The 17,276-nt window shown below is 35.9% G+C and overlaps 1 protein-coding gene across 3 annotated transcripts in view; it reads right to left on the reverse strand.

Annotated features, from left to right (window-relative positions):
• RDX (radixin) overlaps positions 1 to 17,276 on the reverse strand; it is a 106,898-nt gene that overhangs the window by 18,185 nt on the left and 71,437 nt on the right. For 2 of the 3 annotated variants that reach the window (XM_024975260.2, XM_059874716.1), the window contains 4 exons: positions 17,065 to 17,225; positions 14,919 to 15,011; positions 8,692 to 8,934; positions 7,047 to 7,207 (listed from right to left, as the gene is read on the reverse strand). In XM_024975260.2, coding sequence (XP_024831028.1) covers positions 7,047 to 7,207; positions 8,692 to 8,934; positions 14,919 to 15,011; positions 17,065 to 17,225 — 658 coding nt within the window. 3 annotated transcript variants of the gene reach the window in all.

The raw sequence follows: 17,276 nt of genomic DNA on the forward strand, positions 1-17,276 counted from the left end.
TCTTGGATGTTCTTAGTTTCCAGCTCTTTTTTTGTCCCACTAAAGAACCCACTCTTAAAAGCTCACAGATAAAATGGATGTCTTAACTGTCTTCAAAAGATGTTATTTGGAAAACAAGCGGAAGGAAAAACATTACCACATATAGCAAACATGAGAGCCAATTACATCTAAATGTTTGCTTTAAACACTCAGAAGGCAGTAATACCATTTCCATGACCACAGCCTTTCTGCAGGCTAATTACACTATAGCTCTTTCTAGTCCACTGTACAAAGCAGCATGAATTTTCCTTGGGAGCAAAGTTCAGTTATTATTCCCTTCTGTAAGTGCATTCCCAAAGGGACCAGATGTCTTCAAATCAAACTAAACCACCTCAGCGAAGGATTAAAGCCCCCTTTAATTCCTGACTCAACCTTCCATATCTTTACCATCCTGCAGTCAGAACACAGGAAATTACATTTTCTATTCCAGTTAAAACAGTCTATTTTTCATCTCTCTAGACTTTGACCACTCTACATAATCTCTCTTTTGTCTCATTAATAGTTCCTTCATTAAAAGGCATTTTTTTCCTCTTAAAAAAAAAACAAAGACTAAAACACAGGCGACAAAAGAAAAACAAATTACATTTCATCAAAATTAAAAATGCTTGTGCATCAAAGAACACTATTGATAGAATAAAAAGGCAACTCACAGAATGGGAAAATATTTGCACTCGTATATCTGGTAATAGGCTAACATCCACAACGTATAAAGAACTTCTACAATTCAACAAGTTTAAAATGGTAAAAACATGAATATACATTTCAGCAAACAAGATACCGCATCATAAGGAAATTAAAGTCAAAATCAAGATGAGATACCACTCCATCCACTTGGATTGCTATTAGCAAAAGCAACATGAAAGGGATTTCCCTGGCTATCTAGTGGTTAGAACTCAGCACTTTCATTGCTGTGGCATGGGTTCAATTCCTGGTTGGGAGACTAAGATTCCGAAAGCAGAGTGGCCAAATAAAATAAAACAAAATAACAACTGTTGGTTGAGGATGTGGAGAAACTGGAACTCTTATGCATTGCCAGTGGGAATATAAAATAGTGTAGTTGCTGAGAAAGACAGTATTGGCAAGTTTCTTAAAATATTAAACACAGAATTACCACATGATTCAGCAATTACATTCCTGGGTATATACTCAAGAACTGAAAGCAGGAACTCAAACAGAGATTTGTACACTAATGTACATAGCAGCATTGTTCACAACAGTCAAAATGCAGAAATAATCCAAATGTCCATTAACTAATGAATGGATAAGGGAAATCTGGTATATGTGTACAATGAATATTACTTAGCCTTGAAAAAGAATAAAACTTTGATATGTCCTACAATACAGATGAACCTTAAAAATATGCTAAGTGAAATAATTTAGATACAAAAGGATAAATATAGGAGTCAGTCCACTTATATGAGGTACCTAGTATTGTCAAATTCAAATACACAGAAATCAGGATAATGATCACCAGACACTGGGGAAAGGGAGGAATGGGAAGTTAGTATTTAATGGGTAGAGAGAGTCTGTTAGGGCTGATGAAAAGCTCTGGAGATGGAACAGTGGTGATGTGTGGTTACAAAACAATGTGAATACCCTTAACGTCACCAAACAGTTGAAAATGGTTAAAATGGTAAATCTTATATTTTAATACAATAGTAATGAAGATTCAGCTGAAATCTAACTCTACTAACCTTCTCAGTATTGAACACAGATTACTATACTGACTGGTTGTCAATTGGGTATAAAATGAGTCTTTTTATAAAGTTAGAAAAACTTTCTAAAGAGTATCTTTAAATATTGATCAGTGTTTAAAATTTGACCTATAAAATGAAAATTAAGTCATTTATCAGATAACAACCATACTTAAGAAACTGTACTGTATATTCTTATTCTCTACCGGTTGCTTATTTTCCTCTATTGCTCTTATGTTGTGGTAGTCTCCTTCATCACACAGTGTATCTTTTTATCCAAATCAGCTAAAATTTAAAAGCAAAATAATTACATAAATGGAATGATGGCATATAAAACTAAAATGCTACATCTGAATTACATAGATTTTAGAGTATAAACAAAAGGAAAGAGAGGAAGGAGGTAGTGTTGCCCTATGAGTCTAAGACATTCCTGCATATCTAGGCCTATAAGATAAAACATCGTTTTAAGTCGCAAACAAGATATAATGGCATACATTACAATACAGTGCTAGAAGGCTTTGATATAATAAATCCATATTTTATCAAAAGGAATTTCCCCAAGGATTATTACACAAATCTCAGAAATTCTGATCCCATGTTACCACTAAGAAAATGGACATATGGTTATATAGACTTAGTTAAACACCACCAGTCAACTACTTTTAGAAGCAAACTCAATGACATGCATAATAATCAAAGTAAACCTAAATTTTAAAAATGTTCATCAAATAAAACTGAACAATTAAACCAGTAATAAATTACAAGGATGGAAGCAACTGACTAGATTATAAGCACGGAGGAATCTGGGCATACAAATACCATGAATCAATAAAATGGTGTTGCCATCTTAAATTTAGTACTGTAACAGATTATTGCAAATGATCCAAGAGCTAAGATAAATATTTGAGGTTTCACACTTTAAGATAGTCCAAAACAATGGGTCACAGTCATTCTAATCATACTTCTATATCCTAGAATATACAACACACTGAATAAAAGTGTATTGGCTAAATGTGTATGTGTGCTAAGTTGCCTCAGTTCATGGCTAGACAAAGGGCAGTTAAGAACCTGGAACTGTTTAGTAGCTAGGGAACTCCATAGCCGAACATAAGCTTGAATTTAAAGACATGCCATGGGGTAATTATCTCAGTCGTAATTTTTAACCCTAAAATTCTGTAAGAAATGATAAAGAATATTTCAACTCCTAAGGCAGCACTCAGTCGTGTCTGACTCTTGGCAACCCCATGCACTATACAGTCCATGGAATTCTGCAGATCAGAGTACTGGAGTGGTCAGCTATTCCCTTCTCCAGGGTATCTTCCCGACCCAGGTATCGAACCCAGGTCTCCCACATTGCCAGTGGATTCTTTATCAGCTGAGCCACAAGGCAAGCCCAAGAATACTGGAGTGGGTAGCCTATCCCTTCTCCAGCAAATCTTCCCAACCCAGGGATCGAACTGGGGTCTCCTGAATTGAAGGCGGATTCTTTACCAACTGAGCTATCAGGGAATCCTCTAAAGCAGCATATGTAACCTCAAATCAGAAAACTTTTGTTATCACAGTTTAAGGGAGGTTGAAATATTGAGGCAGCAAAGCAAGAAGTCATCATCTTTCCAGAGGGAAAATGGTAGCTCTTAAAATCACTAAGATGGAGACATTAAGAAATAGGTCCACTGGGAAAAAAGGGGAGTTAACTGGGAAAGCCAGGGATGAGAAGGTGACAGGCTTTAATATATGGTAGGCCAATTTTTCCTTGCGAACAGTGTACTACCTGAGGAGTCATATTGCCTTGACGGTTTATGAAGTTATGCCATCTGCTGAATCCACAGTGCTTTTAAAATGTAGTAGAATATTTGTCATTCTACATGATAAACCACACAGGACTATTTAATAGACTATCTTCTAGTTAAAAAAAAAAAAAAGAATGAAATACAGAATAAGAAAAGCTAAAGTTCTGTTTATTTAGAACAAACAAACAAGAGAGAACTACCAGGGTAGTTCCATATTTAATGTTTCCCCTTATTATAGACAGATATCTAAGCTCTGGTTTACTAATCAGTCCAGTAAATTAATGCTAAAGGCAATAATCCCTATACTTTAAAGTTTTAGATTTCAAAAAGACTAATTACTTTCATTATGCATGCATACATAAAATGGGATGCTTTGGGACCTAAAAAATCTTTTTATCTTCAATTCTAAAAATATCATCAACAGGTAGTTAAGAGCTGAGACAGAAAGTAATGGTATTTTTAATCATAACATTGGAACTCTTTTCTGATGATAACCAGGAGTGAGTTCTAATCAGTCTAAGATAACTTCGTAAGTGTTAATTCTAGTTCTAAGAGAAAAACTCTACTCAGATAAAAAGCAAAATATTGTAATAAAATTCCCGCTTCTTTTCTTTTCTAACAGGATCAGAATAAAGAGATCACTACCTGTTTTTGAGAGTAGAAATAATAAAGTGACAAATATTATTATCAACTGAGAAGACACCTGGCTTTTATTTTTCTTAGAATAGATTTATCACTTGTTTCTTTAGGAATAATCTTCATGATAATAAGAAGCACTTAGTATATAGCTCTTTAGAGAAAATTAACATTTTAACAGTGAGAGTAATCAATGACAATGAAACTCTTTCTTCCTATGGAAAATTAAATACTCACTATACAATAAGAGCAATGACTAGAAATCTTATATGATATTCTATTAGGAAGAGGGCTGATCTTTAATAATTTAATTTCTCCAGAAAATTAACAATCACTATTACTTCCATACCAAAAATGATATATAATTTTGGGGAAAGAGTAAATGTATGAGGATTTTACACTTTTTCCTAATCACTTCTCATTTTAAAAATATAATAATTTACAGATCTATTAGAGATTATAATTTTCAGGAAATATATATAAGGAATCCATGTTAAATAACAACAGTGACCCGTGAAGGCATGAGCTTTTGTCACTTTATTGTTAATCAATGAATGTTATCCAAAATTATAGATGTAACTTAATTGTACAACACAAAATTATGCTAATGGGAAAAGCCTGTTGGAATTTACCAAATACTCATTAATATATTTTTACATTGCTATATGAACATGTGCTTCTCAACTGCTAATAATAAAAGTTATAATTGGTTTAATGAAAACCCATATTGCAAATAGCTGTTCCTGTTTAGAAAAATTCACACAGCTTTAAAAATGGATTAAATCCATTTTAATCCTAATCTACAAATAGATTATAAACAGCAAATATAACTGGTAGTTTTTCAACACTGATATCAAACTGAAGTAGGAATGGTAGTGCACACAATTCAAAATGAAGCAAATTAATAAAAATCCAATAGAAATCCAAATTATCACCTATTATGGCAATTGTTTAATGCTTTGAAGTGAACACATGCTTTAACCATGAATAGCAGGGCTCACCATCTATTGCTCTCACGTGCTACAAGGAGAAACATCCTCTTCCACCGTGTTTTGAAGGATGTGCACAACCACTGTACAACAGTCATTTCAAGGTTAACCAGTTAACTTTTGTCCTACTAAATCCAAAAAATATATTAAATGCAACCTTTCCTTTTCATAATGTCTGCCCAGATTAATCCTTTTAAAGTCAGCAAAATCAAAAAAGCACAAGAGATACTTTCAGACACAACTTAAATCTATTGTGCGTGAAAAATGTCTAACAAAATGGCAATTTTAATGGATAATTGTAAATTTGAACGCATAATACCAGATGGAAAGTAGCTGAACCACACAGAGAAAACAAGGCTTTCCGTATCTCCAAATCTAGATGTTTTACAGTAAAGAAAATGTTAGAACATGTGAATATTCAACATCTTTTAAACTGGAAAGATTTCTTTGTAAAACATTAATGAAATTAATATCACCTAAAATTATAATTTCTAAAATACAATTAACTAACCAAATTTAAGTATCTTTAGAGATTGAAAAAATAAGCACAATGATTTAGAAACCAAATATGCTAAAATGATTATGTAATAATTACATCAAGAATGAAGGTACAGACATTCGTCATATGCTACAAGGGCAACCTCTCTCTCACACATTCACACACACACACACACTTCCTCAGATGTACAACACCCTTCCAGAAGATAGTATACCAGTGAGAGCTTACAATTTTAATAAAAATCAGAGTCCCACAGTTCAGTTCAACAAAAAGGCAGTTAAAATTTAGCACTCTTAAGATATTCTGAAGGAAAAAGAAATCTCAAAAATACCCCTTTATGATGGGAAGTATCTCTACGTATTATAAAACATAGCTTACACATTTCACTGTTTGAACGACCAGTCACTGCAGGTATAGTAGTGAGGTAGTATTACTGTCCCCTTCTTGGGACTGATGTTTTCATACGCTGCCCTTCCAGAAAGGTCCAGGGTTTTTTTTAATGACAATCAATTACCAACAAATGTATAATTTCTTTTATTAAATACCTGTTTTTCTAATCAATCTATGAAATATGTCAGAGACAACTGTTATTTGCAGTAGTGTTTCATCAATAAACTTTCCTAGGGACTTACTACCTGCTGTCTATACCTTTATGAAATCAGTGGGCAAAGAAAACCAAAGGATGACAGGAGATGAAACACCAATCAATCCAGCTGTCAGAGGACTGTAATTTTAAAAAATCCAATAATGTTTTAAATTGAGATTTAAAAAATTAACCACAAGCTGTACACTATACTATTAAACTTTCTAATCCTTTTCATGATTCATTAGCCATCTTCTACACAATAATCAAAGACTTTTCACCTATGCTTATTTTAATCACTGCCAATGATTAAAACATGTAGTGCTATCGTTAGAGGGCATATTAAGGTATGGAAAGTACACACTGAGAAAACGAGAATGAGAGAGAATGTGGAAATACATGGAGCTAAAATGTGGAAAGAGAAGGAAAGAGTGCTCTACCTAAACACTCATTAAGTCACCATCATCCTGTAAAATGTACAAAGTGCTTAAATCATACACACACATTTGTCAGACATGATAATTAGTGTTAATCTTCAACAGAAAAAAAAAAAAAACGGAAAATGAAAAGTATGAAAAAGGAGGTGATGGAGCACTGTTCTTCATTCCCTGGCCCAAAAGAAAAAGAAAATCAAGCATGGTATCACACTGCCTTAATGTTGAAAAGCTCCCCTTAAATGTCTTTTAGCCACCACAGTCAAACTGGTGTAACTGCTTTGGCAAGGTGGGATGCGTTCCATCACATCCGCAAAGGCCTGCTTTTCTCTGTTGGTGGTTCAGCTTATGAAGAACATGTATGCAAAATAACAGCTCTCACATTGCTTCAAACTCATCAATACGTTGCTTTGTATTGCCTTGCCGAATCTGTCGCAGAGTCTTGTACTTATCACGGCCTGCTTTAACATTCTCAGCATGAAGAACATCATTTTGTGTTTTCTTGGTTTCATCTCTGGCTTGGGCTAATTCTGAACTTAATGCCTGTTTAAAAAATAAAGAGTATGACTATTATTATTTTCTTAGATTTAAAAAAAAAATCTATGGAAAAGGTTTAAAGACAAAAATACATATATAACACATCTTTGACTTTGTACTATATTAAAATTTCCACAGTGAAATCTTTTTCTTTAAATTGTTTAAGTTGTTTTACTTTTAGTAATGGTGGGGGATAGTGGTTAGAAAGGAATACCCATGGCCTTTCATTTCTGTACTCTGCAACTATGATGATTTGTGTGTTATTCTAAATTTCCTTAACCTTCTCATCTAATACTTGAAATGACTTAAAAAGGTTCAATGTAGCCATTATGGTTTGTGTTACCATAAGATCTAAAATCTATACCACGAGAGAAACTTTCTCCAAAAGGATAATATTACCACTATCACCTCATTTTCCTTATTAATACTTAAAGATTTCACAATTTAAAAATTACAGAACTTATTTTAGTAAGTTCTCCAATGGGTACAATACTACTAAAATTTACTATTTTGACCTAATTATGTACATTTAATAAGCTGATCTTTTGCCAATACAAAATCTGAACAAAAAATTTAGATTCTGTAATGTCTTACAGGTAGTCTATTAAATTATCATCGCTTTATATGTATACTGTTTAAAAACAAAATTTGTTTCTTAAACACAGTATTAACATTAGGTTCTACTTTTTAACTATAATTAACTACAGTTAAAAGCTATAATTAAATAATAACTTACTGATTAAGGTCTCTCACATCCATAAATGACCATTGGAAAAACCACAGCCTTGACTACACGGACCTTTGTTGGCAAAGTAATGTCTCTGCTTTTCAATAGGCTATGGTTTTTCCAGTGGTCATGTATGGATGTGAGAGTTGGACTGTGAAGAAAACTGAGCACCGAAGAATTGATGCTTTTGAACTGCAGTGTTGGAGAAGACTCTTGCGAGTCCCTCGGACTGCAAGGAGATCCAACCAGTCCATTCTTAAGGAGATCAGCCCTGGGATTTCTTTGGAGGTAATGATGCTAAAGCTCAAACTGCAGTACTTTGGCCACCTCATGCGAAGAGTTGACTCATTGGAAAAGACCCTGATGCTGGGAGGGATTGGGGGCAGGAGGAAAAGGGGACGACAGAGGGTGAGATGGCTGGATGGCATCACTGACTCGATGGACATGAACTCCGGGAGTTGGTGATGGACAGGGAAGCCTGGCGTCCTGCAGTTCATGGGATCGCAAAGAGTCGGACACGACTGAGCAACTGAACTGAACCGAATTAAGGTCTCTACACAAAGCTAACAAACATCTGGTAACAAGAACATACAATGGAAAAAATAATGTGCCTGTAGGCCAAGCACTTACAAACCAACCACAAGGCCAGCTAGAGCTAAACGCGTCCAAAAATCAAGTATTCCTTTTTAGTTAAGTTTGTCTTAACAAAAGGGGGAAATGCAAACTATATTTAAATGTGCATACAAACTGCAAATTTAAATACCTGAAGTTGCTTCTTAACACGTTCATTTTTCTGTGTTTCTGTCACACGTTCCTCCTCACTTCTATGGTTCATTACCCCATCATTTGATAATTCAGCGCTAGCCTCAGCATTATTCTCATCATGCTCATCGTGTTCATTTTCTGTCGGAGGAATGACTGGTGGTGGTGGAGGCGGAGGTGGGGCAGACATCACAGTCTTTAACTCTTCTTTGGTCTTTTCCAAGTCTTCCTGGGCTGCAAAAGCCTAAACATAAAAAAATAAGCTTATAAGCAACTTACTTTGAGAACCAGTGATTAAAAGATTCAAGTCATCCTTTCTATATGTCAGGATAATAAAAACAAGCCCCAGTGATAGAAGCTTATTTTCAGAATTAAAGACACCACTGTGTAAATCCTAATAAAACTGTTAATTCTAGCAAGGATTATCAATTGCTGCTAAAAGTGTTGTACAAATGGTTGATGAGAAAATGGATATAGGTATAATGACAAAGAAATTCACATGTGATAGATTACATTTTAGCAATGATAAAATATAATCAGACATGGGAAGAATAAGACTGTTATTACTCTAATCCCATGATCAATTAAAATAACTGGGCCAATCAGATATTAAGTGTCTTCTGATATAATACAACAGGAAATATCGAACATCACCAATTGTCTGAGTAATTATATCGTGCTGGGTTGCCTGGAAAAGTCCTGGTGTAATTATTAACAACACTCCCTTACATTCTCAAAAAGTGTTCCAGTTTGGATAATAAATTGTATGAAAATTTCTCTTATGAGGCATCACAGCCAGAAACTTTTAATTTGAATCCTTTAAGCTTTTAGATTTATCTTTCAGCTTACAAGAATACCGAAGGAAAAAAGACAAGCTGAATGACATCATAAGGAAACTAGAAAAATACAGAAGTAGGGATAATGCGGATCCTTTTAATACATCAGTATCACAAAAAGAACTGTCCTACTAAAAGAGACTGATCAAACAGAAGCAATGCAAAATCCTACTCTGGACACTGGCTTGGCAAATTAGCTATAATAGACTTTTTGGGTCAATTCTGAATACTGTGTGCCCAGAAATATACTCACGCATATATGGTTAACTTACAACAAAGCAGCCAAGAATATAGATTGGGGAAGGGAAACTAGACAGCCACGTGCAAAAGGATGAAACTGGACGCCTACTGTACACACCACAGAGAAAAATCAACCCAACATGGATCGAAAGACTTGAACATAGGACCTGAAATCCTAAAACTTTTCAAAAAAATATAGACAGTAAGTGCCTTGATATAGGTCTTGGTGATAAATTTTTGGATTTGACACCAAAAGCAAAAGCAATACAAACAAAAACAAACATGTGGGACAACTTTAAACCAAAAGGCTTTGCAAACCAATATATACACACACACACACACATATATATCAAGAATATGAAAAGGCAAGATACAAAACAGGAGAAAATACATGTGAATTATAGTTCTGATAAGGTGTTAATACCCAAAATATGTGAAGAATTCATGCAGCTCAACAAAAACAACAACAACCCTAATAGTATTTTTTTTTAATGAGCAAATGATACGAATAGACATTTTTTCTAAAGAAGACAGAGATGGCCAACAGGCACACGGAAAGATATTCAACATCATTAATCATCAGGGAAATGCAAATCAAAACCACAATGAGATAACACATCATACCTGTAAGAATGGCTACTATCAAAAAGACAAGAAATAACAAGTGTTGGTAAGGATGTGGAAAAAAGGGAACACTTGTTCACCTTCACTGGGAATGTGAACTGGTGTAGCCACTGTGGAAAAGAGTACGAAGATCTCTTAAAAATTTTAAAAACAGAACTACTATATATAATCCAGCTATTCTACTTCTGAGTATTTATCCAGAGGAAGAAAACGCTAACTCGAAAAGATATATACATCCCCCCAATATGTTCACTGCAGCATTATTTACACAACAGCCAAGATATGGAAAAAACCTAAGTGTCCATCAGTAGGTAAAGAGATAATGAAAAGGCAGTATACGTATATTGTATTATTGTTCTTTCATCACTAAGTCATGTCTGGCTCTTTGCAACCCCATGGACTGTAGCTTACAAGACTCCTCTGTCTGTAGGAGTGTCCACGCAAGAATTACTGGAGTGGGTTGTCATTTCCTTCTCCAGGGGATCTTCCTGACCCAGGGATTGAACCAGAGTCTCCTGCATTGAGGGCGGATTCTTTATTGCTGAGCCACCAGAGAAGTCCCCATACAATGCAAATATAAATATAATATATTCAAATATTAAGATTTTGGATTTCTAAAATCTTAAGATACTGGATTTCCATCCAGTACACATATACAGTGGAATATTATTCAGTTATAAAAAAGGAAAATATTGCCATTTGCAACAACACAGATGGACCTTGAGGGTATTATGCCAAGTAATATAAGTCAGACAGAGAAAAGCAAATTACCACATGATCTCACTTATATGTGGAATCTAAAAAATCAAAAAACAAACAAACAAAAAAACTGAGTTTATGGATACAGAGAACAGATCAATGGTTACCAGAAACAAAAGTTGAAGAGGAATGGGAGAAGGGAATTAAAAAGTACAAACTCCCATGTATAAAATAAATGAGTCATGGGGATATATATAGAGAGAGCATTCTATGGACTAACACGGACTATAGTTAATAATATATTCTGTATTTCAAAGTTGCTAAGAAAGCAAATCTTAAAAGTTTACATTACAAGATGAAAATTTATGTAGCTATATGATGATGGATGTTAACAAGACTTACCATGATGATCATTTCACAACAGATACAAATACCGAACCATATTATACACCTGAAAATACATTATATGTCAATTATATCTAAATGAAAAACTTTTGAATATAGTCTGAGATGAGATGAAAACTGACTAAAATGGAACAGTATGTACAGCATGAGCTCACTCTGGACATACAAATGATTGTTGTTGTTCAGTCACCAAGTTGTGTACAACTCTTCGTGACTCCATGGGCTGCAGCACACCAGGTTTCCCTGTCCCTCACTATCTCCCAGAGTTTGCCCAAGTTCATGTCCATTGCATCGGTGATACCATCCAACCATCTCATCCTCTGTCACCCTTTTCTCCTGCCTCCAATCTTTCCATGCATTCTGGGTCTTTTCCAATGAGTTGGCTCTTCTCATCAGGTAGCCAAAATACTGGAGCTTCAGCTTCAGCATCAGTCCTTCCAATGAATATTCAGGGTTGATTTCCTTAAGATTGACTGGCTTGATCTCCTTGCAGTCTAAGGGATTCTCAAGAGTCTTCTTCAGCATGACAGTGCAAAAGCATCAGAGTTCAAAAGCATCAATTCTTCAGCGATACCAATGTATATGTATACACATACATGCACTCAATATGTCAGCAAATTTGGAAAACTCAGCAGTGGCCACAGGACTGGAAAAAGTCAGTTTTCACTACAATCCCAAAGAAGGGCAATGCCAAAGAATGTATAAACTACCACACAACTACACTCATTACACATGCTAGCAAAGTAACGCTCAAAATCCCTCAAGCTAGCTTCAGCAGTACATGAACCAAGAACTTCCCGATGTATAAGCTGGGTTTCAAAAAGGCAGAGGAACTAGAGATCAAATTGCCAACGTTAACTGGATCATGGAGAAAGCAAGAGAATTCCAGAAAAATATCAACTTCTGTTTCACTGACTATGCTAAAGCCTTTGATTGTGGATCATAACTGAAAAATCCTTAGAGATGGGAATACCAGACCACCTTACTTGTTTCCTGAGAAACCTGTACACAGGACAAGCAGCAACAGTTAGAACCAGATGTAGAAAAACGGACTGGTTCAAAATTGGGAAAGGAGTACAACAAGGCCGTATACTGTCACCCTGCTTATTTTATCTTGTATGTAGCACATATCATGTGAAATGCCAGGCTGGATGAATCACAAGCTGGAATCAAGACTGCCAGAGAAATATCAACAACCGCAGATATGCAGATCACACCACTATAATGGCAGAAAGTGAAGAGGAACTAAAGAGCCTCATAATGAGGGTGAGAGAGGAGAGTGAAAAAGCTGGTTTAAAACTCAACATTCAAGAAACTAAGATCATGGCATCCAGTTCCATCACTTCATGGCAAACAGAAGGTGAAAAAGTGTAAGCAGAGACAGATTTTATTTTCTTGGGCTCCAAAATCTCTGGGGATGGTGACTGCAGCCATGAAATTAAGACATTTAGCTTTCTGGAAGGACAGCTATGAGAAACCTAGACAGCGTATTAAAAAACAGAGATATCACTTTGTCAACAAAGGTCTGTGTAGTCAGTTCTGATTTTTCCAGTAGTCATGTACGGATGTGAGAGTTGAACCATAAAAAAGGTTGAGAACTTTAGAACTGATGCTTTCAAATTGTAGTGCAGGAGAAGACTCTTGCAAGTCCAGCAAGGAGATCAAACCTGAATATTCATTGCAAGGACTGATGCTGAATTTCCAATACTCTGGGCACCTGATGGGAATAGCCAACTCATTGGAAAGGCCATGATGCTGGGAAAGACCGAGGGCAGGAGGAGAAGGGGGCAGCGCAGGATGAGACAGTTAGATAGCATCACCAACTCAATGGACATGAACTGAAACAAATTCCTGGAGATAGGGGAGGGGAGAGGAGCCCAGCATGCTGCAGTCCGTGGGGTTGCAAAGCATCGGGGCACAACTCAATGACTGAATAACAACAACAGCACACATATGCACATAGGAAAAGATCCTGGAAGGATAGGCACCGTGATGTTAAAATACTGATCCTAGTTTGTGGGAATGTGATTTTTCTTTTACGTGCATTTTCTGATTTCTGTAATTCACAGGATGTGTTTCTGTGATACATTATTTTTATAAGTTTGTGTGTCCCTGAAGTTCATAAATCATTCCTAAGAGGGATACAATTCTAATAAGAGAAGTGTTAACATATAAGTTAACAGTGCTTTCACTTCTGTGGAGCTCTATGTACATATATGGGCTTCCCACATTGCCTGCCAATGCAGGAGATGCGAGTTCGATCCCTGTGTCTGGAAAATCCCCTAAAGAAGGAAACAGCAACCCACTCCAGTATTCTTGCCTGGGAAATCCCATGGACAGAGAAGCCTCGAGGGCTACCTTCCATGGGGTCACAGAAGAGTCAGACACGACTTAAGAGACTAAACAACATGTACGTATATACCTAACTCTAATATAAAAAACTCCCCTATGAAATCCAAAGTGCTACAAAGAAAATTTAAAGTGAAAGAAAACCATTTTAGCTAATAAGTACATGTTGTTGTAGAAAAGTCACAGAACTATATACCTTTGAATGTAAAAAATTATTATTATAGTTTCATTTAAAAGTTTAAAGTCTGAATTAAATTCTCCTCTTATATTCCCCACCCTTCCAAGTAAAGCCTAATTTTTCACTTTTTTGCCATTTCAGACAACAGTAGTTTCACATACTTAGGAACTCTGGAATCTTAGTATCGTTTTGATTACATTCTTCTAATTCAACTTTAGAGCCAATCATTTGGTTGCCATGCCCCTTTGAGTCTATGAAAAAATGTCCTTCAACAATTCCTGTCCCTCTCTTTTCTCAATGCCACATCCTTAGTGAGTCATTAGCTCATAAGTAATCCTGCCCACTATCCTAATCCATCCATCATTCTGATTGCTAAGCTGTTTTTATAAAATCATGCTTCATCATGTTACAAACGTGTTTTGAAATCTTCAAAGCCCAAAGTCTACAGATACTTCCCAACATCTTTCTTTTGAGCAGGGTGTTTACTTAAAGCCTTTCACAGCTTAATGACTTCTCTAACTTTCTAGCCTCAACTCTCAAAGTTCCTGAAATAAGATTCTTCCTATGCTCATTCAATTCCTACAATCTGGAATGACTATCTCTTCAGTCCCCATCTTTTCTACTCCCAAACTGAATGTCATTCAACAGCTAGCTTAAATTTTTAAGGGTGGGTGTCCCCAACACCTGCCTCATTCCTAAAGAAACTAACACTTCTGTGTTCCCAAAGTACTGATTAGCTCTTATCACTAGATTAATATTAAACTACAATATGTACACATTCATACAGTGGTATCTCTTCCCATCTAAATCATGACTGTATCTTAATCTCTATAAATTCAGCATATGCTGGGTACAAAATAGGTGTTTGGTAAATGATAGTGATGAACAAATGATTACTTTGTGTTGCCACTCAGTAGCCTCCTCTTCCTTTTTCTTCTTGGCTTCCTCTAGAAGTGCAATCTTGGCAGTGAATTCGGCAAGTTCTGCTGCCTAAAATAAATGAAACAATTGCCAATACTAAAAAATATAATAGGGTTTCAATAATTTAAGTCAAAAACGCTTTAATATACATGAACTGTTTTTTCTTTTTGGGCCACGTCATGTGGCTTTTAAGATTTTGGTTTCCCCACCAAGGACAGAACCCATGCCCCCTGCAGTGAAAGTGCAAAGTCCTAACCACTGGATTGCCAGGGAATTCCAACACGGACTCTTTTTATGTGTTTCTCATAGAGCCTTCTGTTTAAAAAAAAAGGAACTATTTCTTTAAGATCATAAAAATCTTATTTGTATTATAAGCTCATAAGGAGACAAATTGAGACTTTTTTTTATTATTCTATATACACAAAGTTACTCCTGTTTTCATAGCAAGAACCTAGGAGCTACTTTTTAACTTTCGTCAATAAAGTATTTGCTAATGCTTACAGAAGGAAACTAATGCTTACAGAAGGAAAAAAAAGAAAAAACTGTTTACATAATGCTTTTTATGGCACTTTGTCAAATAATCTCATGTGACACCCTATTAGGTGGTTTTACTCCATTTTTCAAAGGGAGGGATCTGAGGCTCAGAAAGACCCAAAGACACAGAGCAAGGAAATGCCTAAACCAATACTTAAATCCCAATTCTTCTGGCTTTCATGCATACTCATCATTTGCAGGTCCAGTAAATACACACCCATCAACTTATGATTATCTTATAAAATTTAGAATATACATAATGGCAGTTTATCTAAAGCAAAACATGCCAGTAGCTTATATAAAATCAAAGTGGATCAGAATCCTTTGTTAGCTACAAGCTCTATGTATCTTTTATGGCTTTATTTCTAGGTTTATTTTTAAAAGAAGAAATAAACAGTTTAGACTCATTTCCAAACTCTGTCATTAAGTTACTTGGATCTTAGGTTTGCTTTAAAGAAAGTATAATATACCTAATTTTACAGAAGTTTTTTCTTTTTTTTTTTTCAGTTTCCATTATCTGAACTTATTTTCTTATTAGTCCTCATTGGCAAACAAAATTTTTACTGTTGATTTTGGGTACAAGACACTTCTAGCAGTGGCTGCCCAATATTGATCATTTATTTAATACAGTAAATAAATACTGCAACCTCCAAACTGTCTATTTTTACACTGGTACTACCTTTATGATGACAGGTATTCATTCCTCTGTCTGAATACAGAAAATGGTTCATTTATTTCATGGTTTTCATGTTTCTTTGTTATTCTACTTACTGCTTTAAAATACATTCAAATAATAGTACAGGGAGGGAGGTGGGAGGGGGGTTCAGGATGGGGAACACGTGTACACCTGTGGCGGATTCATTTTGATGTATGGCAAAACCAATATAATATTGTAGAGTAATTAGCCTCCAATTAAAATAAATAAATTTAAATTATATATACAAAAAAAAAGGTATGTGAATGTATTTTAGGAGTTCATGTTTCAGCCTCCCTGGTGGCTCAGCTGGTGAAGAATCTACCTGCAATGAAGGAGATCTGGGTTCAATCCCGGGGCTGGGAAGATTCCCTGGAAAAAGGAACAGCTTCCCACTCCAGTATTCTGGCCTGGAGAATCCCATGGACTGGATAGTCCATGAGACAAAGAGTCAGACACAACTGAATGACTTTCACTTTCACAAAGCTATGTCTTTGCAGTGAGTGCACACATACCATAGTGAGGAGAGCCGAAAACACGTTTAACCAACACCTTTGTGTTCAGAGGGCTTCCCAGGTGGCTCAGTGGTGAAGGAGTCCACCTGCCATGCAGGAGACACGGGAGATGTGCCAGTTCGATCCCTGAGTCGGGAAGATCCCTTGGAGGAGGAGATGGCAACCCACTCCAGTATTCTTGCCTGGAGAATCCCATGGACAGAGGAGCCTGGCAGGTTATAGTCCAAAGGGTTGCAAAGAGCTGGACATGACTGAGCTACTGAGCGTGGAACGATGCATTTGTGTTCAGAGAATATATAGTCTCAAATTGTGGGACTGATTTTATCCATACTTTTGCCTAAATTTTTCTTTTTCCCTAATAGAACCCAGGTTCCCTTACCAGCTGCTCCTGATTCTTCATCTGGTCGGCAGCCTGTTTCGCTAGAGCAGACTTGGCCTCTTCAGCAGCTTGACGCTCCTTTTCAAGCCTTTCTGCCTCTTCTTTTGCTCGTTTTCGTTCCTGGTCCAATTCTAGAGCTTTTCGAGTCTGTTCTTCCAGTTCTGTCAAATATATGTATCCCCCAAAACAATGATTAATTCTAATTTTCTCAT

Source organism: Bos taurus, chromosome 15 (assembly GCF_002263795.3).
Source record: "Bos taurus isolate L1 Dominette 01449 registration number 42190680 breed Hereford chromosome 15, ARS-UCD2.0, whole genome shotgun sequence".
Classification (NCBI taxonomy): Eukaryota; Metazoa; Chordata; class Mammalia; order Artiodactyla; family Bovidae; genus Bos; species Bos taurus.